The sequence below is a fragment of the Panthera leo genome, chromosome F3 (genome assembly GCF_018350215.1).
Source record: "Panthera leo isolate Ple1 chromosome F3, P.leo_Ple1_pat1.1, whole genome shotgun sequence".
NCBI lineage: Eukaryota > Metazoa > Chordata > Mammalia > Carnivora > Felidae > Panthera > Panthera leo.
Genome location: NC_056696.1, coordinates 69126793 through 69148084, shown reverse-complemented (window position 1 = coordinate 69148084; position 21292 = coordinate 69126793). Strand labels below are relative to the sequence as shown.

Here is a 21292-nt window from a genome sequence, read left to right as displayed (position 1 = left end):
AGGGGGAAAAGCAACCTTAGTTTGACAATAGCAAGGCCTCTAGTATTCTGTGAGCCTTTAGCACACGAACATCCCTTTGGAAACCTCCCTTTTGACTTTACCTCCTCCAAGTCCATGGTATATAACCAGCCATTCTTTATACCCCCAGAGCTGCTCTTCCTGCCTACCGCACCGCCCACCCCCGCCGCGTTAATGAAATCTTTCTTGGCCGTGGGCTCGGAACCCCACCACCGTTCCAAAACCTCATCATATTTAGTTTATCCCTTTATCTCAGCAAGAACTTTTTCAATGCAACCTGTTGTTAATCTAATCCATTAGTCAGTAGTCTCAGTTTTATGATTTCTGTGATTTCACAAGCATGCCTTCCTGTCTTCACCCTAGTCCCTCCTCCCTTTTTTTAAGTAATCCCTACACCCAACATAGGGCTCAAACTCACAACCCACAGATCAAGAGTCTCATGCTCCTCTGACTTAGCCAGCCAGGCACCCTCACTCTAGTCCTTTCTTTAAGTCTTCATCCTGCCTGAGGTAGGGAAATTCCTCCATTGACACAACCCCAAACATGCTCAGGATCACGGGACAGGGGGTTGTTTCTTCACCGAAGGAGGAACTTTCTGCAGCCTTATGAGTCTTTTATTGTTTTTATGGATCTAAGGCTTAATTATTTGATTCTTATTAATGGTAAGTTTAGCCCCCCTCAACCCGCTCCCCCCCCCCACCAAAAAACAAAAACCAAAAAAAAAAATAGAGTATTTGTAGCATCAATTGCCTTCTAGGCAGAGTGGATTTTGACAGGTGGAAAGTCCTTTGTTCTGGAAATCAACTAGGTGGGGACAAGATCAGGGAAGAACTAAGAGTTCTTTACAGATGAGAAGATCTTTATGATGCCATTAAATAGAATGAAGTCGATCTCCATGTTTTTATTTGGAAAAAGTGTCCAGAATATATTAATTTTTTAAAAAACTTTTTTTAATGTTTATTTTTGAGAGAGAGATAGAGTGCGAGTGGGGAAGGGGCAGAGAGAGAGAGGGAGACAGAATCTGAAGCAGGCTCCAGTCTCTGAGCTGTCAGCACAGAGCCTGATGAGAGGCTCAAACTCACAAACCATGAGATCATGACCTGAGACGAAGTCGGACGCTTAACCAACTGAGCTACCCAGTCAGGGTTTTTTTTTATTATATTAATAAAAATTAATATATTAATTTTTAAAAGCAAAAAGCAGGGACACCTGGGTGGCTCAGTCAATTAAGCCACCGGCCTAGGCTCAGGTCATGATCTCACGTTTCTGGGGTTTGAGCACCATGTTGGGCTCTGTGCTGACAGCTCAGAGCCTGGAGCCTGCTTGGGATTCTGTCTCCTGCTCTCGGCTCCTCCCCTGCTCTCTCTCAAATATAAAATAAAACACTAAAAAAAAAAAAAAAAAAAAAAAAGCAAAGGGGCCCTGGCTGGCTCGGTCAGTAGAGCATGTGACTTTTTGTTTAAGTTAAAAAAAAAAAAAACTTTAAAACTCCAGCAGCACAGAGCCTGTTGTGGGGCTCGAACTCACAAACTGAACTCAGGAGCCGTAAAGATCATTGATAAGGTTTGGGGGTGATGTGGAATGGTTTGTAGGGTTTGGATCTGACGGCCAAGAAAGAATTGTTGAAGACGTCTCTGATGCAAAAAAGTGATTTTATTAAAGCACGGGAACAGGACCCGTGGGCAGAAAGAACGGCACTCTAAGTGTGTGGGGTGACCATTTTATGGAGTTGGGGGAGAGGCAGGGATAAAGTCAAAAGGGAGGTTTCCAAAGGGATGTTCATGTGCTAAAGGCTCACAGAATACTGGAGGCCTTGCTATTGTCAAACTAAGGTTGTTTTTCCCTCTAGGAAAGCATTAACATGAAGACAGTAGGGAGTTCCTGGACTTTAGGCCATTGATGGGATTGCCTTTTTCCTGTAATTTACTAAGACATTTGTAAACTGATGGAGACACGTCTGTGTGACTGTGATCTCTATCAGTTAGCCACTTGTTCCCTTTCCTTTCCTTTGTTCTGGGGCAGCTGGGAGTGCCTGAGGAACATCACACATATCCCACCGTGGGGGAGTGGGGAGGGGAGGGGGTAGGTGTGCTAGCTGTGCTTGGCCCTCAGCTTGCCTATGGTCCCTCATCAACCATGACCTGAGCCAAGATGAAGAGTCAGACACTCAACCAACTGAGCCACCCAGGCGCCCTAGATTTTAAGTCATCTCTCCATCCAACGTGGGCTTGAGTTTAGGACCCTGAGATCAAGAATTGTATATTCCACCAACTGAGCCAGCCAGGCGCCCCAAAATATGTATTTTTGACTATCACAAAAGTTTATTTAACAAAAAAGTTCAATATGAAAATGCACATGACTGATTTTTATATTGTAGTGAAACAGGTTCTATGGAGAGAGGGGACTTGTGGAAGCAGTTCATTTCTTCTGGTGAACACCCACTGTTTATACTTGTTCCAAGGCTTCTAACACGATGATAATATGTCCTCAAATTACCACCATTCCAGTATTGTTCTGTTGCCCCCTAGTTGGCATGTCCACACATTCATCTCTCACAAGATTCACAAAGAGATCAAACCCCTACAATATTCCTTGGACATGCTGCCACCAACTAATTTCAATAATTTATGGCCTATAAATGTTTTCAACTCCAGAGGGTGAGCTTTGCTCATGGTGACTACTCGGTGAGCTCAAAGATTCCAAAATACTTTTTAAGGAAGGTATTTTAATTTTTTTTATTTTTTAAAGATTCTGATTTTAAGTAATCTCTACACCCAACATATATGGCTGGAACTCAAAACCCAGAGATCAAGAGTCTCACACTCTTCTGACCAAGCCAGCCAGGCATCCCTATGTAAGGTGCTTTTATGTTTATTTATTTATTTATTTATTTGGTAAGGTGCTTTCAAAGAAGCACTACATTTACTTGGTGAGATCATGTCCTGAACCAAAGTCGGTCACTTAACCGAGCCACCCAGGCACCCCATGAACGTAGTGTTTTAAAACTAACTTTTCTTTCTTCGCCTAATAAATCTCCACGTTTTCAGTTGTTGGGAAAATGAATAAAGTTTTACACCATAAGATGGCCAACTAAAACAGGCTCTGGTCTCTGGCTTAGAGACCCCTCTTCCCGGTTCTTCTTGCCCTGTTTGCTGAGTGCGAAAACCCACCACAGATGTGGAAGGTGACAACTGTAAATTACCCTTCCCCCTTCATTCAGGGCTCAGATCTTTCGAGAAACGGTCTCCTCTGAGCCCACCGGTGTTAACTAAATCTCCAATCCACCAAGATCTCCGAGTGCTGCCTGGTTTTTCCACCAGAGTTCCAGCCTGGTTCCGTAACACAGTGGCCCATAGTAACATTATTATAATGACTTCTTCAGTGGCTAATGCAGTGCTTTGCACCTAGAAGGAATCCAAAGCATAGGCAAATAGAACTAGATTTCCTGAGCTGGAAGAGTATTCAGAGATAAGCCAGTCTGCTTCTTCTATATTTTACAGGTAGGATAATTTACAGAAAGTCAAAATAACTTGCCCCAGGTCTTACAGTTAATGAATACAGTAAAGGAATCCACGAGAGCCAACTGAAGGGATGACCCACATCATTTCAATGCCAAGTGTATTTAGAGTTAAAATGTTAAGCCCTAACAAGTATGGAAATAAATAGGATCCCCTGCAGTGATAACTGATGAAGTTTTGGGGTGATGGTGGGGTACGGAGTCAAATGCCAAGAAAGAATTAAAGACATCTTTGGTGCGAAAAGGTAATTTTATTAAAGCACACAGGAACAGGACACGTGGGCAGGAAGAGCTGCACTGGGGTTGTAAGGAGTGACTGCTTATATACTGCTGACTTGGGGGAGGTGAAGTCAAATGGGAAGTTTCCAAAGAGACTTCCACACGCTAAAGACTCCCAGGACACTGGAGGCCTAGCTATTGTCAAGCTAAGGTTGTTTTCCCTCTAGCAAAGCATTAAAATTAAGACCGTAGGGAGTTCCTGGAGAAACTTTACTTTGCCTGCCTCAAGTAGTGGTCACTGAGCCTCAGGCTATGAGGAAATTTAATTCTGCCATTTCCTTCTGCCTATCTCCCACATCGGTACCTTGTGCCCAATGCTTTTCAGTTTAAAAAGTTGGGGCACCTGGGTGGCTCACTCAGTTAAGCCTTAGACTCTTGATCTCATCACAGGTCATCACCTCAGGGTCATGATGCCGAGCCCCAGAACGATGCTCTCAAAATAAAGACTTTTTAAAAAGTAATCTCCTCTCAAAGATAACCCTGTGTACACTGCACAGAGAGCATGACCAGCAGAGTATGGGTTTTCCCGTGTGGATCGGGAAGGCACCCCTAAAGCGCTCTTGGGGAAACGGGAAAGGCTGCTGGGACGCAGGACGGAACCAGGAAGCACAGGTGCGCCCCCGGGGATCCAGACCACGCACGACTTCAGGACGGACACGAAGCCGATCCCGTCCGTCAGCCACGTTTGCGGAGCCAGTGCTGGACGACCAATGCCGAACCCGCGCTTTTCCTGCAGTCTCTGGGGGACGACGGCACTCGTGAGCGCAGACGCCTGCGGCTTGTGCGATGCCAACTCAGCCGTGGGAGCTGGCCCCGCGCCCGCTGACAACGTTTGCTCTGACACTGCTTACGGGGTGAGCGCCCCGCTCCGCCTCCTCGCGCCCAGACCTCGGGTTTCGCAGACTCCGCCGGAACGGCGGCCAGGCCCCCGCACCCACCTACGCTCCAGAAGGAGGCTGGCTCCGCGCAAGCGCGTCAGGGCACGCCCGCCAGCGCGCGCAGGCGCAGCTTCCGTTCCTGCTCGCCTCGCCTCGCTCGCCCACCCACCTCCGGGAAGTCGTCTCGTCCGCCCCCCGCCCCCTCCACGAGCGAAACGTGGAATGCGATTGGCCGCTCTGGTTGTCCATCATGCCGGTCTCGTTGCCATTGGCAGCCGGACCGGCCGTCGTCGACCAGCTCCTGTGAGACCCTGCGCCACCGCGGAAGCCGCGATTGGCCGAGGCCTGGACCGCTGCCCCTCACTTCCGGCCTCCGCGATCCCTCCCCGCCGCCGCCGCCGCCGCCGCCGCCCTCAGCCTCCCCGCCCCCCGCCCTTCCACCATGGCCGCCTCTGTGTGGTGTGGGGTGAAGCTGGTCCTCCGTGTCCACCTATAGCGCGCACTGCCTCACCCTCACCCCTGGGGGCCGGATCCCAAGAAGCCTCGCTCCCCAACCCTTGGGGCACCAGCCAGGAAGGTTTCCTACCCCTACTTCAGGGGCAGGAGTCCGCTTTCCCCCACCTCCTGAGGCAGGAACTGAGGGTTTGCCCTGTTTCTCTTAGGGTCGGAAGTCAGAAAGGGCTCCCCTTCCACTTCAGGGGCGGAAGCCTCCCCTCCCTTTCCGTAGGTGCAGACCCCTACCCCGGCATACTCAGGAGCTGGCGGCCTTTCCCCAGCACTGCCACCGCAGAGACAGGATCTAGAGGGCCGTCCGCCTTCGCCTCCTCCACGGGAGCGGCCTTTGGCAGAGGAGGGCGGGGTGGACGGGACAGGGACCCTTCCCTCCCCTGCCCCACTCCCCCCTCTTGCCCCCAGGTCCTGGCAACCCAGAGTTCCTCGTCTCTAGGACTTCCCACCCGTCCACCCCCTGGCCTCCTCCCGTCTCCTGGCAGCAGCCATGGAGATACCGAAGGGAAAGGGGGCAGCAGCAGCTGCTGCTTCGGGAGCAGCGGGAGGTGGAGGAGGAGCGGGAGCAGGAGCCCCAGGAGGGGGGAGGCTGCTACTTTCAACCAGTTTGGATGCCAAGGATGAGTTAGAGGAGGTAGGTGTGGGGGTGGGGAAGGGAGTTAAGAAATTGGGTTGAGGAGGGGTTCTGGAGCGGATGCGGGTCGGGGGGTCGGGGAGGAGGCCTTCAGGGCTTTTCTGAGGCAGCACAAACACTGCTCCAGACTTCCTGCTCCTGAAGGAAGGAGCGTGGGCCAACTTCCTGAACAGGTAGTCATAGCAACAGCAGTCACTAGGATGAAAATGGGGGGGGGGGGTGTTGATGAGGGAGGGAAACACCGTCCTGATCTACCGAGTTTATTTTTGACATTCCTTTCCACGCAAGACCACAGCTAGTCTTAATGTTTACCCTGCTTTGGATTTAGGTCATATATTGGGTTGAGAAGTGTGTGTGTGTGTGTGTGTGTAGGTGTTTGGGGGGCTGATAGGAGTTTGCAGCAGGCTTTGGAGCCTGTTAGGTAATGCTTCCGGTAGACACAGTCGGTTGACGGTGATGTTAACTGGGCATTTAGAATGAGCGAAGACCTGGGGACTAGTGAGTAACGTTTAGTTGGATACCGTCAACTGCAGCAGGGCAGTGAGGGGGTGAATGGGACTTAGGGGACTGTCCTTCAGAACCAGATTGGGGCACCTGGCTGGCTCAGACAGTGGAGGATGAGACTCTCGATCTCAGGGTTGTGAGTTGGAGCCCCACATTGGGTGTAGAGAGGACTTAAAAATAAAATCTTAAAAAACATCCATCCATACATACATACAGAACAGGACTAGATAGGAACCACACAAGGGTGCTGAGAAAGGGGGTACGCTGAGGTGATGCTGTGGACCTGAATGGGGATTCTAGACTACCAGCTACTCCCCCCATCTCCCTTGTTCCTCTTGCCTTGTCCTGACAACCCAGGGTTAATCGTGTATCCCTTTGCACTGCTACTTGGGTAGAGACCTGCTTAGGAGTGTGAGACCCAGAACTGAGACATGATTGCCGAACTGTTTTGTTTGTAAGACCTAATACGTTGAACCCAGTGGTTGTCCTGGGATAGGATGAGTGCATGAGCAGGGTCTGGCTCTTCCCTGGCCATTTCCCTGCTTCTAAGTTTGTCATTGCCTCACTGCCCTTTATCAGACACTAGAGGGTGGGCAGGCAGTTACGTGGAATTCATAGTTTCGATTTGAAAAACATGTTGGTTTAGGTACAAAATGGGAGAACATACACACAGAAGGTGGCTGGGTAGAACTCTGGGGGTTACCCACCTAGCCAGTGTCCGCACGCAGGCTGGTTTCCCATCATGCTTCTCCCCCATAATTCTGAGTGCTTTTAGATAAATCCAGCTTTTCTGCTGTTGCTCTTCTGAGCTAAGGTAGATATAATTAGGAACGTGAACAATGCTTCTAAAAATAATGTATCCTCAAAACCAAAATGACTTCAGGATTGTCTGGCGCTTTGAATTATCCACTTCTTTAGAAGGAGCCACTGTCATTGTCAAAGTATTTTTTGAGATGTCTGTTGTGGCACTGCGGCTCTAGAATTGTAGAAGGAAAATAGTTGACTGCCTTTGATCCCTCCACCAGTTTGGGTGGAGGGGAAAAGACCTCAAGGGCTGGATGAAAATCTGTTTATTCCCCACCCTGATTGCGAGAGGGCTCATCCTGCCTCTGCTAGTTTGTACTACAGGGTAGTATGGCATCCTGTTCTGAACAGTGGTGTGTTTGCTGCTAGACTCAGTGATGTGGCAGGAGGGGACCATAAAAGAGAGGAAGTATTTATTCATTTATTTGTGCTGTTTTGGACAGAGTGAACTTTCAGCTGTTTCCAGAGAGAAGGGGGAGGGAGGGTCTTTCTTCTTTTCCTCCTATCCTTTGTGCTGTAGATGTTTCCCAGCACGCCTTGGCTCCCCCCTTTCCTTCTTGGCCTTTGCCCTTTGCATTTGAATTTTCCAGCAAGCCTTGCCACTGTTTTTAACCCACGTGTGTGGTTCTCACTGGACAAGAGTGTCTCTGAGGACAAGACTTCCTGGCTTTTTCCTCTGGGTCTCCCCATGGGTCTCTTCTGCACACAGAAGTTATCAAGACCTGGTGTTGATTGACAGGTCTCTGTTGGGTGTGGTTGTTTTCCATCACAGGCCCACCTGTCGCCCAGGAACACAGAGGTAGTTTCCTACCTATGCATGCCTCCCGTGTGCCGAGTCAGATAGGAATAAGACAGGATGAGGGAGGCCCAAATCTGCCTGGAAGAGCTTATCCTCTAAAGGTGGAGATAGCGCACCCATAGGTGGAAAACAAAAATGACAGATCCCCGCAAAAACCTGGTGAAGGCAGGGAAGAGGCTGGGGTCCTTACAGCTGGATGTGATGAGGAACGGCCTCCAGTGTCCTGGAGTATGAGACACTGCCAAAGCGCATCCCAGGCAAGAGCCGCGACTCCTCCCCGGGGACACTGTTGGCTCCTTTCTTCTCTTCGGCTCTGTCCCTCTCTTTGAAGGGGAAATTCTTGCCCATCCCATTTCAGTTTGGGGAATGAGATAAAGATAGTGCCAAAAATGGGAGGCGTGTAGAACATGAGGTTCCTGGGCATCCCTCACCAGGAAGGACCTTGTCTGCTTTGAGGTCAGGCTGGGAGCAGGGCTATAGGTCACAAGCCAGCACCCCCTCCTAGCCACAGACAGGCCTTAGGGTTAGGGGTAGGTGGAGGTGCATCCCCGCCAGGTGGGCTCCGAGGAACAGTTCATGACCCTGTCTGTGAAAACTCTCCAGGGAACTGGCTTTGAGTCATCTCTCGTGTTTTCTCCTAAGACCCTCATGTCACTCACAAGTGACTCTCGGCTGTAGAATACTTGGAACGCAGCTTACTCAGTAACTTTCCTAATGTGGGCCCTCGGGGATTTGGTAGGTTGGACCATATCTTCTTTTCCTAAAGGCAGTGGAATCTCGTCTTTCAGGGCCACAGACTTCCCGTAAGAGAGCAGTATTTAATATATACGTTTTGACCAGACTATATGTTCACCTTTCTGAGGGAAGGGAAACTGGGAGGTTAGAGGGATCTCTCTGACTCCAGTCTCAAGCTTCAGGTGTACTGGCAGCTTGGAAGGCCTCCCCCCACTCCGCCCCCACTCCATCTATTGCTGCTGTCGTGGAGAACATGGTCAGGTCGTCTTAGTACTAGAAAAATCATTTCAGATGCTCCTAGAGATGGTAACTACTTACTCAGCAGTCTGAGGTGCTGTCACGGAGGGCTTACTCTGAACAGAGCCACTCTGCCAGCAATTGTTGGAAACTGCATGTATGATTCCGTCTTTACCAGGGGCCTCTGGGGGATTGTAGAGGACAGGGTATTGCTACTTGGCAGTAGGCAGTTGACTTCTGTGGCCCTCTTTGAGGGGGTGTGGTCCTTCTGTCACTCCCAATGATTTGTAGTTCATTCTCCCATCTCTGTTGCAAAAAGTAATTTCTGTAGTTTGGGAAGAGCAGGATCTTTTATATTTCTGTGCCTGGAAAGGACTGGGGCCCGCATTTCTTTCCTCATTGCTTTTATCCATGCATCCAAATTCTGGACTCTCCCACTTCCTACATCCTTAACTGGGCCTCCGTGTTCCAAGAGGCCACTTTTGTTTTTGACTGGGCAGTGACCCATAGAACTGACTCAAGCCTCTGAGTGGAGCTTAGAACATCAAGGAGGGGCCTAGAGAAACCTGGTTCTGTCCAAGGTCTCTGTGGTTACATCATAGCCAGAAACATAGCCAAGCCCCTAGGGCTGTGTATCCAGCTTTGCGTGAGGGTCTTGGTGCTGGGCCCGTCAGTCAGGCCTCCTCCCACCTCCCCTACCCTTTACTGGAAGGCACAAGTTTACAGAGAGTGGTTAGGAGAGGAACCTGTACAGCCTTGTTAGGGACTTATCCGTGTCCTGTAGTAGGAGGGCTCAGTTTTCAGGAGTCTTTAAACACATGCCATTAGAAGAAGTAGCAGGAGATGGGGGCGTGGTCTGGTCTTCATAGATGGGGTTGTGTAGTTGCTGAGCTTTTTCACAAATGGAACAGGTGATAATTTAACTGAGGCTGCATGCTTGTCTTGTGTGATCCTCAGAACAACCTTGTGATACAGGGCTTTTTCTGTTTTTCAGATCGAAAACCAGGGTTTAGAGAGGCTAAGGAACTCACCCAAGATTGGCTTAAGGCAGGCGGGTAGTGAGGGGCTTCTTCTATACCGTGCTTGTTAGTTTACCTGTTAGTTAGCTGCCGTTTGACTTCTCTTGCATCGCTGATGATTCAGCAGAATCTTCTTCCTTTGAGTAGGAAGTAATATCTGGAGCCTTAGGGTGCTGTGCTGCCCGTTCACCTGGGCTGGGTAAGCAGGGTTTAGCAGCTGGCGGAACGGATTCTCCAGCCATTGGTAACTATCTTACAGAGGGATATAATTTAAAAAGGGAAAATCCACCTGTTTCTCCTTCCTTCTCCTTATCATGCGGGAGCTGGACTGAGAAATAATGGATCTCACAGCTCAGTTTTCATGTGATCTCACGGCTCCTTTTCACAAGTACACAGGTGCTGTCTGCTAAGGCTGAGCCTGCTGATCTGACCTAATTTGGAGGCCGGTCAGACCTGATGGGCAGTGAAGTTGTCCTACCTTCAGATATGAAGGACTTTAGGCCTGATTTAGGTTGAAGTGTTGTGGCCGTGGGAGCTCCTTGCCTTAACACAGTTCTCTGTGCCCACCTGTGTGCTCTTAGTCAGGGATGCATGTAGGCAAACTTAGGATGGTGGTCGAGGGAGACACACGATTACCTTTCGTTCCTACACCCCTTTCCGTTGTCCTTATTCACGGTTCCTCACAGTGCTTGCCACGCAGCCACTTGTCAGCAAGACACTTTGTAATGACTTCTGGGATCAGGGGAAGTAAATTGCCTGCCCTTGTCCATTTTGCCAGCATCACCATCATTGGGAATTGGTTTTCCTTAAATAGTTTTTGGGTTAGTCCTCAAGATAAACGTTTTTGTTGTTTTTTTTTTATTTATTTTTTATTTTTTAAATGTTTATTTAAATTTGAGAGAGACAACACGGCGTGTGTAGGGGAGGGGCTGAGAGAGCCAGAGACAGAATCTGAAGCAGGATCCAGGCTCTGAGCTGTCAGCACAGGGCTGGATGCGGGGCTCAAACTCATGAACCCTGAGATCATGACCAGAGCTGAAGTCGGACGCTTAACCGACTGAGCCACCCAGGTGCCCCAAGATACAGTTTTAAAAGACTCGGGAAGTAAGTTAGGTGGTGATAATGGAGAGGCTCACTGATTTAATATGAGATACGTTTATCAATATCTTCTCAGTATTTAGTATTAAATGCTTCTTCAGAACAGGAAGTAGTGACTAAGGTCTTAGAATGTTGAGCGCGTGCCATGTTAGAGTTGGCCTCTGAAACTAGAGTAGCTCTTGGGTGGACTTTGATGCAGCTGTCCCCACCTTTGTTTGACCAGAGCCTCAGGCACGAGCTTGGCCTTTTCTCCATTAGTCCTTTTCTTTCCTCATACTCATTTTTTAAAATTTGTTTTGGGGCGCCCGGGTGGCTCAGTCGGTTAAATGTCCGACTTCGGCTCAGGTCATGATCTCGTGGTCCGTGAGTCTGAGCCCCACATCAAGCTCTGTGCTAACAGCTCAGAGCCTGGAGCCTGCTTTGGATTCTGTGTCTCCCTCTGTCTCTCTGCCTCTCTCCGGCTCATGGTCGTCTGTCTCTCTCTCAAAATTAAATAAATGTTAAAAAGATTAAAAATAATAATAGTAAAAATAAAATTTGTTTTTAACTTTTTGGGGGGACATTTCAAACCTTAAAAAGTAGAACAGTAGAATTCCCCTGGAGCCATCACTGCTTCCATACTTATCAGTCCCTGGTAATCTTGTTTTATCTCCCCCCCAATCTCTGGATTATTTTGACACAAATCCAAGATAAATAATTTCATCTGTAGATACTTCATATGTATGTCTGTGAGGGAAAGTTTGGGGTTTTTGTTTTTTTTAAGTATAGCCTCAGTGTCATACCTAAAAATATTAATAGTAATTTTTTTAACAATAAAATATTAATTGTTCAAATTGGTTGTCTCATAACTCCTTTTTATAATTGGTATGTTCAAGTCAGTACTCAGACAAGGACCACATGTTGCATTTGATTGATACGCTTTATTTTTTAAATTATTTTAATTTTTAAGGGTATTTATTTTAAATTTTTTTAAGTTTATTTATTTTGAGAGAAACAGAGACAGCATGAGTAGGGGAGGGGCAGAGAGAGAGAGAGAAAGAGAGAGAGAATCCCAAGCAGGCTCCACACTGTCAGCGCAGAGCCTGACGTGGGACTCAAACCCATGAACCGTGAGCTTGACCTGAGCTGAAATCAAGAGTTGGTCACTTAACCAACTGAACCACTCAGGTGCCCATTTCTTTAATTTTTTAAGTTTTTTTATTTTAAAATTTAAAGCTTAGAGAAATGTTATAATAGAATTCCCATATACTTTTCATCCAAATTATTCAACGATTATTAACATTTGTCTGTATACATATTATTGTTTAACCTTTTGACGGTAAGTTGCAGCCACGACACCACTCAGGGTTTAAACACTTCATTCTGTATTTCCTAAGAACAAAGATCTTCAGCTACATAACCACTGCTCTGTCGTCAAGATCGGAACATTTAGCATAGATCTGTTACTGTCATAGAACATACTGCGGTATTCCCAGTTGTCCCAACAATGTCCATTATAGCAGTCCAGGACCACAAGTGGCATTTAGGTGCACTCTGTCTTTAATTCTTTAATCTGAGGCAGATTCTTAGTCTGTCTTTGTCTTTCACGACCTTAAACGCTTTTGACAGATCAGTTATTTTGTAGAATATCTCTCAAATTGGGTTGTCTGAAATTTCTTCATGATTAGATTGAGATAATGCATTTTGGGACAGAAAACTGTACAAGTGCTGTTCTAGCCTTTTCAGTGCACCCTGTTGAGGCATGTGGTGTCGTCAGTTTGTCTCCTTACTGGGGATGTTGACTTTGATCACTTTGTTAAGGTGGTATATCCTCTAGAATTTCCTGTAGTTACTCTTTTCCCTTTGTAATTAAGTATTTTTGAACCCAAGTAAATAGTGTCTTGCATAATTTCACCTCTGGTTTTAGCACCCCTTGATGATATTTGCCTGACTCAGTCATTCCTAATGCATTTATCAGCTAGCATTGCACTGTCAAAGAGCTTTCCCTTTTCATCTAGTTGTTATGTGCATATCAGTGGATTCTTCTTTTATTCAATGGGCTAGGATTTTTTTTTTTTTTTAAGAGAGCGGGAGTGTAAGCAGGGGAGAGGGGCAGAGGGAGGGAGGGAGAGAGAGAGAGAGAAGGAGGGAGGGAGGGAGGGAGGGAGAAAGCTCTCAAGCAGGCTCCATGCTCTGTGTGGAGCCTGATGTGGGACCCCATCTTAAGACTGCAAGATCAATACCTAAGCTGAAATCAAGAGTCAGACCCTCCACTGACTGAGCCACTCAGGCATCCCTATAATTTTTTCTTAATATTTATTTTTGAGAGAGAGAGAGCAGGAGAGGGGCAGAGGGAGAGGGAGACAGAAGATCCCAGCAGGCTCCCTGGTGTCAGCGCAGAACCCGATGCAGGGCTTGAACCCACGAACTGCAAGATTATGACCTGAGTTGAAGTTGGATGCTCAACTGAGCCACCCAGGCGCCCCTGTTTTTTAAGTAAGCTCTATACCCAAGGTGGAGCTTGAACTCATGACCCTGAGAATCAAGAGTCGCATGCTGAGCTGACTGAGCCAGCCAGGTGCCTTTCAATGGGCTATGGTCTTAAATCTCTTTTAGTACATGGGTTTCTCCCTCCCTGCTTTTTTTTCCTTGCAGTTTCTATGTTAAAGAACCAGATTGCCGGTCATGGTTTCCACACTCTGGTTTGCTGATTATACCCCCGTGTGACTTTACTTGTAAACTGGTAGTTAGAGCTAGAGGTATGATGAGGTTTAAGTTTCTTGAAAACTTTTTGGGGCCAGAAATACTTTGCAGGTGGTGGTATGACACACTCTGAACTTTTTCTCACCCCTTCGCAGAGGTTAGAAAGATGTATGAGCATTGTGACATCGATGACTGCTGGTGTCTCAGAGAGGGAGGCCAACGATGCCCTCAACGCCCACGTAAGTATATGCCCCCCGCCCCACTTCCATTGCTCCGGGAGCTGTGAGACGTGATCCAGAAGATACAGCACTTTGTGGCTGGGCATGAGGGACAGAACTGAATGTCCCAGCTCCCTGAACCAGGCTTCCCAGCTCCTCTCTCTTCTCTGTCTTACTGTGGGAATCTGTCTCTTGGAACTTAGGTGTCTTTAAATAGCTTTTAAAAATAACTCCTAGTTCTGTAGTGACTTTTTTGTCTTTGCAAATTATTCTCTCATATTTGATCCTTTACATTTCCTAATCTGTGAGGTTGAAAGGATTTTAAATAGTACATATAAAGGTCTTAGAGTAATTCCTGGCACATAGTGAATGCTTAGTATTTCCTTTTTATTTATAGCAAAATATTTTTGTTATGGCTTCTCCTTAAAAATACCAGAGGTTCAGTGACCTGCCCAAGGCCTATTACTCCATGAATGACTTTGCAGCTTCCTCCTTTCCTACTGAAGGCTGTTAAGGTCTGGTAAAGGTGGTACAGTAGGATTTTTTTTCCCATTTTATTTATTATTTTTTGAAAATTTTTATTTTACTTTATTAAAAAAAATTTTTTTAATGTTTGTTTATTTTTGAGAGAGAGAGAGAGAGACAAAATGTGAGCAGGGGAGGGGCAAAGAGAGAAGGAGACATAGGATTCAAAGCTGGCTCCAGACTTTGAGCTGTCAGCACAGAGCCTGACGTGGGGCTCAAACTTATGAACCGTGAAATCATGACCTAAGCTGAAACTGGATGCTCAGCCAACTGAGCCACCCAGGCACCCTGAAAATTTTTATTTTATTATTTATTTATTTATTTTAATTTTTTTTAATGGTTATATTTATTTTTGAGACAGAGAGAGACAGAGCATGAGCAGGAGAGGGGCAGAGAGAGAGGGAGACACAGACTCTAAAGCACGCTCCAGGCTCTGAGCTGTCAGCACAGCCTGATGCGGGGCTCAAACTCAACAGACCACGAGACCATGACCCGAGCCCAAGTTGGACGCTCAACTGACTGAGCCACCCAGGCGCCCCTGCAAGATTTTATTTTTAAGTAATCTCTGCACCCAGTGTGGAGCTTGAATCCACAATTCCAAGATCAAGAGCTGTATACTCCATTGACTGAGCCAGCCAGGTGCCCCTTTTTCCCATTTTAAATGCTGGCCTGTATTAAGCCTCGGAGAAGGCAATAAGGGTCTGTCCTTTCCTTCCACCTCTCTCCTGAAACACATGCTTTATCACTTTTAGGAGAAGGAAATCATCAGGTAGAAGAGTTGATGATTCTCCTTTGCAGATTATCCAAGTTTTCTGGGAGAAACTGTATTCAAGAACTTTTCTCCTGTGAGTGACAACTAGTTATTTTCCTTCCTCATGTCCCAGGTGTGCAAAGGCCCCCCCCAGCATGAGGAAATCTGCCTGGGCCTCTTCACCCTTGTCCTCACCGAACCCGCCCAAGCTCAGAAGGTAAGACTCCCTGCTCTGAACTCACAAACTCTCCTCAGGTAGAATCTGGGGATATGGTGGAACTTATGGTTAGCTGACATAGTGCCAGTCCTCTTGGCCAGAGCTGGATCACCTTGTTCTCCAGATATGCACACAGCTCCTGTTTTACTCTCAGTGAATTAGTCATTCTCTGACTCCGATCCTTTCTCTATGTCTTGATTTTCAAGCTAAAGGGCAAGAAAAGGCATTTGTGACAGTGGAAAAGCATTTGAAGAGTTGTATGTTGTAGAGTGATGGTCAAGGTTATGAGAGTCGGGACTTAGTCCAGAGAAGAGAAGCGAGCAAGTGCAGTCAGGTCCATTGAGAGTTTTTACCCAGTACTTTGCAGGGTCTGTCACTGGAAAGTGAACAGAAAGGCTTAACACTGCCATCAGTAGGATCTAACAGCTTGATGCTGACAATTGGTGCAACAATAGCATAGTGGCCAAGAGAACCCTGGAGCCCACTGGGGCCAGACTTCCTTACGAGTACTGTGTGAAAACTAGTCTGGGGTCTTCACAGAAGAGTCTCCTTTAGGTGAAATGGATTAAGTGGGATCCTTCTTTGGGGTCAGGGATTAGGCAGGGTGATCTCTTTGGATTCCATTCTTTCATTTAAAAAAGTAGCAAGGGGCGCCTGGGTGGCTCGGTTGGTTGGGTGTCCAACTTCGGCTCAGGTCATGATCTCACAGTCCGTGGGTTCAAGCCCCGTGTCAGGTTTTGTGCTGACAGCTCGGAGCCTAGAGCCTGCTTCGGATTCTGTGTCTCCCTCTCTCTCTGCCCCTCCCTTGCTTGCGCTCTGTCTCTCTCACTCTGAAAAGTGAATAAATGTTAAAAACAATTTTTTTTTTTAATTAAAAAAGCGACAAAATTCTGTCTTTTGCCTCTACAGAATTCCCCTTTGCAGCAGTTCTGTGTCCTTTGAGTCTTGGGACCGTGGTTTAGAAGGGTATGTCTGGTGTCTAGCAGTGACTCTATGATACTAAGAGAAGAGGAGCTTGGAGTGGGGACACTCAGTGTTCTTACTGGCCTTTCCTTGAACATGGGGAAACACATGCTCTGTGCCCGGCGCTCTGTTGGGCTCTATCCAGACAGGATCTCCTTTAATCTTCTCAAAAGCCATATGAGGTTGGTGGCTCTGTCCCTTCTTCCCAAACCACTCCCAGGTTACCTATAAGGTAATTAGAGGACAGAGACATTGTCACTTGTTCAAGGAGTACCAAAGAAAATCCTCATCAGGGACAAGGACAGGGTGCCCACAGCCCTCTGGCGTAGCGGCTTGAATTAACCTCAGGGGAAGGACCTGTGAGCCCGGCACCCTGATGTGTTCGTACTCCACCGATGCCACCTGGAGTCACATCCAGGGTGTGTGTAACGTGGAAGAACAGTGTGTACTCACAGGTCCTTGGCGTCCCAGGCCACTTCTGAGCTGGAACCTTGTTGAATTAAATTGGCATTTCATTTTCATACTGGATTTATCATCCAGACCCTTGAAGACAAATGAATGTCTCCAATTTAGTGGTTATAAACAGTAACGTGACCCGGTCTAGCTGCTCAATTTTAAAGAAATTGTTGGCAGAGACGGGGGTGAAGTGGTTGGGGTTAAGGTTTTGTTTTCTCTTATGTGGGCTTTTATAAATACAGTTAAAGCCTTGTGCAGTCACCTCAGTGCAAATTTGTCCAGTCTGCTGGGTTTTTTTGTTGGTTTCAGGTGGGATTGGAATCAGCTAGGGTAAATGAGTAAACCTCAGTGAAGGGGGCAGGGTGTGCGTGGTATTTTCAGCTCTTTGCCTAGCCTGACAGTGAAAGGCCATAGGCCTCTGCATCATAAATGCTCATTATGTCATGAATTTGGCTGTCTAGACATGGCAAAGGGCTAGAGCACTTTGTCTTCTTTCTGCCCTGGGACAGCCTCATGAGGGTGGCCCAGATCCTTCCTGCCTTGGGTCTCAAGCTGTTTGACAGCTGCACCAGGATGGTGTTCACGTGCTAGCCGTTTCCAAGTAAATCCCCTCTTTGGAACATCCTAGGCTGACAGGCCACTGGGTCAAGGCTCTTGAGACAGAGTAGGTGGAATCAGGGGGGTCAGAAGACATGGTTTTAGGGAAATGAGGAGCTAGCAGGTAGTGACTCATTGAGAGACCTTGAACCAGGTCAGAGCATGGGAAGAATGTGTGGCATGTTTCTGAGGTGCTTTGGTCCTCTTCCCTAAAAGGGTGATTATCTTGTGAAATCCTTCTGTCCTGAGGAAGTTTCAAGTCGGAGTTACTGGTGAGGACGGACTCTGATGCATTGTTTTAGGCATCAGCGTAAAAGAAGGGGTGTGTTTTCTAAGGGTTTGCTTGCGGTTAATTCTGTCTCTGGACCAGAAACCTCAGGATAGGGTGGAGATTTGGCTCCTGGATCTTCACAGGCCGAGAGATGGGAGGCAGGGGTGGTGGAGAGGTTGGTAGTAGACACTGAGTCTTGAGCACATTAGAAATCTGCTCTGGGAAAGCAGGAGCTGAATGAAGAGCCTCAGTCATTGCTGGCAGGTGGCAGGCCGGTGCAGACGTCAGGGCCAGCCCTCTGGGACTTCTTAGTGGGCGCAGCAAGGGCAGGTTGAGCAGGTAAACAAGAACTCTCGGTTAAGGACAGAGCAGGCTGGCTTTGGGCGCAGAGTGGAGTATGTATGGGGTGGGTTTTGTTCCACTTGTACCTTAGCTTTCATCTGCCCTCTCGGCAGCCCTTATGTTTACAGTTTTTGAGTGTATCTGTTTCCTATTTGATGTCTGAACGGAACAGCTGGGAGCAGGCCTGGCTCAGGGGTTGGGGGGTGTAGGAGGCTGAGTAGGCAGGCACTAGCAGTTAGGAGGTGAAGGTGATAGGGGAGGGTGTGGCAGTTTCTCTTCCTCAGAGTCAAGGACCCAGGCCTTGGTAGTTCTCGGTTAAGAAGGTGGGTTGGAGGCTGCCTGGGCCCAGCCTGGAGGGTCTGGGGCACAAGTGCTGCCTCCGTGCCATCCTGTCACCTTTCCTTTCTTCTGAGACTCTCTGCTTCTCTTCTCTGGTCCCCACTGAGTTTTGTTTTGGGTTTTTTTCCCCCATCTACTTCTCTTCCAAGCCAGTCAGAAAACTGGCACAGGGGTTGGTGAGGCAACTGACAGCATCCGGAAGGGGTGCCCTGCTGCTCAGCTGCATGTGTTAGCAACAGTGTGGTTGGTAAGGCCCCACGTGGCACATGGGATCAGGCAGACAGGATCTTCTGTCTTCATCTGTCCCTGTGTCTCCTGAGAAACTTGTCCTCCTTCCCTGTCCCGGGTCTCTTCTGCACTTCTGCTCTTTATGGAACAGACAGGGCTCCTCTCTGGTGACTCTGGTCTCTGTCTGTCCTGACATGGATCTTCCTCTGCCTTTGTCTCCCTCCTCCTCTGTGCCCAGCCTGTAAGTCACACCTCCAGGGCAGGGAGGCTCCAGGGCAGAAGCACCGTTTACCAACCACCACATTGACAGTAGCTCACTGGGTTCCCTTATCCATTAATTAATTATTCCCTTGCTTGCTTGTACTTCTTGTTTTTTTACTGCTAGCGTTTATTTTTGAGAGAGAGTACGTACGTGCATGCACACGCATGTGCATGGGGCAGGGGCAGAGACTGAGGGAGATGCAGAGCCCAAAATGGGGCTCCATCCCAAGAACCACGAGCTCATGACCTGAACCAAAATCAGGAGTCGGACGCTTAACCGGCTGAGCCACCCTGGCGCCCTCCCTTTTGCTTGTACTTTTTGATCTCAGATGGAGTCAGAGGATAATTAAATTCTCCTTTGGGAACGAAAAGGGTATGAAAAGTTGTGGCACAGGAGGGATCTTGAAGCGTTGGTGTTTTTATCAGATCAGTCGTTTGACTTACGGGCCGTAGAGGCCGGAGGAAGTAACAGTAGCTAAGGGCTCAGGAGTCCCTCCTATTATCAAGGCCGGAGCGCAGGAGGAGCACTTCCCTTCCGGACACTGAGGGTGAAAGAGCTTAGGGATGTGGTTGTCTCACAGCCACCTTAGGTCCTCACCTCCCTCCCCAGTAGCCTCTTCTCGCAGCTATTTCTAGCACTGGCAGAGAGGTGTGACAAGCATGGAATCTAGAACGGGACTGCCTGGACTTGGATTCTGGCTCTTCTTCTGTCTCTTCAGTGACCTGGGGCAAGTTACTTTACTCCCTTGTACCTGTTTCTTTCTTCATCTGTAAGAACAGAGCTGGTAGCACCTATTTCAGAGGGTTGTTACGGGATTCAAATGCAACCATATGTGTAATACGGAGCACAGTGTCAGTGCACGTTAGCTTAGCATATTTGCTATCGTTGTTGATGCCACTGGCTTTCCGAGGTAGGAGGTATGTTTCCAAGGTGCCTTTGTGCTGAGACCCTGACAGCCTGGAGCTCAGTGGGTAGTGAGGCCTCCTGAGGCCTTCCTCTGGGAGTCTGCTCTCTCTAGAGAGAGGTGAGAACGCTCTCAGGAAGGGGAGCAGGAGCATTCAAAGATTGGCATACTCTGCCTCACCTCTCCCAGGGCTGGGTGCACCTAAGGACCCCTCCTTTTTCAGTCTTGGCAGAGCAAAGGGCAGTCCAGAGAAAAGAAGAATGATGTTTAATTAAAGAAGTTCAGTTTGGTCCTGCCCTTTCTTTCTGGGGCCTTGGTCCCTGGATCCTTTACCCTAATGCTCCTAGCCCTTTGCTTCATCTGGCTGAGTCAATACAGGTCTAAAAACCTCTTTGAGATCCTTTCTGGTCTGTTCAACCAAACCCATCCTGCAGTGACCTTTCACTGGCAGATGAAAAGCAGACGGCCTCCACCTGGTTTTGCTCAGCTTGTGGCATGGAACAGGGTGACAGTTTCTAAGAAGAGACACGGGGGGTCAAGGAGCCTTTCCTAGGAGGCTTTTCTGCCTTCTCGGAGAGTAGTTGCATTCCTTTTCCCACCGTGTGTGACAGGGCCAGGGTGGGGTTGGGGTGGAGGAGCCCTGTGGAAGGGCAGCATCCACAGGGGCCACTTGAATCCCATGAGTGGTATTTAAGGTGGGGGGGGGGGGAGCCTGTCCTCAGCCTGCCGGCTGCTCACGACCTTGCTTCTCACAGTGTTACCGGGACTTGGCTCTGGTGAGTCGCGACGGCATGAATATTGTCCTGAACAAGATCAACCAGATACTTATGGAGAAGTACCTGAAGCTGCAGGATACCTGCCGTACTCAGGTAAGGCCGGGAAGGAAAGAGAGATCCAGCTCAGAGACATGCTAGAGTTTGAATCCCCTCTTAAAGAGAAGGGACAGAGGAATCGGGGATAACATGCCCTGCCTTCGTACACCTAAACTGTAACGTGGTTGGATTCACCCTTTCCTCAAATTTGCAGGCCCTTCTCTTCATCCGTCTTCTCCTCTCCCTTTTAGTTGGTGTGGTTGGTGCGGGAACTAGTGAAGAGTGCGGTTCTGGGAGCTGACGGTGTGTGCATGACGTTCATGAAGCAGATTGCTGGTGAGTTGATGGCAAGGGTGGAAAGGAGAGAGAGGAGCCCAGAGGCTAGGTGCAGGCTGTAGAGGACAGTGAAGGGCCTTGGGGTTTCAGTTCCTAGGTTGCCTGGACTGTTTTCTCCTGAGACAGGCCTCTTCCGGCCACACAATGATGCAGAAAGCAATGGAAAAATCACAGGGCGGGGGGGTCTCTTGAAGCAATACGTCTTGCCTTGCCTTGTTTTCCTTCCTGCCAAACTCAGGGCATGATGTAGAATAGTTGGCCTGATTTGGCCAGTCCTTACTCTGGGGTTTCATGGCATGTTGGATCAGGAAGGATCTGGAAGGAATGGGAAGAGAGGGGAGGGCAGATGATTTGTTCCCG

The 21292-nt window shown here is 48.2% G+C and overlaps 1 protein-coding gene and 1 pseudogene across 3 annotated transcripts in view; one reads left to right on the top strand and one right to left on the bottom strand.

Annotated features, from left to right (window-relative positions):
• Positions 1-2463: 2463 nt before the first annotated feature.
• On the bottom strand, positions 2464-2690 carry LOC122212420 (annotated as a pseudogene).
• Positions 2691-5095: 2405 nt separating this feature from the next.
• INTS3 (integrator complex subunit 3) overlaps positions 5096-21292 on the top strand; it is a 38848-nt gene continuing 22651 nt past the window's right edge. The window contains exons 1-5 of one of the 3 annotated variants that reach the window (XM_042924620.1): positions 5096-5833; positions 13867-13950; positions 15339-15422; positions 20540-20653; positions 20848-20932. In XM_042924620.1, the coding sequence (XP_042780554.1) occupies positions 5690-5833; positions 13867-13950; positions 15339-15422; positions 20540-20653; positions 20848-20932 (511 nt within the window). In that variant the 5' untranslated portion in view covers positions 5096-5689. Of the gene's footprint in view, positions 5834-13866; positions 13951-15338; positions 15423-17359; positions 17506-20539; positions 20654-20847; positions 20933-21292 lie in introns of those variants that run through there. The other 2 variants (XM_042924622.1, XM_042924621.1) reach the window with 2 other exon arrangements.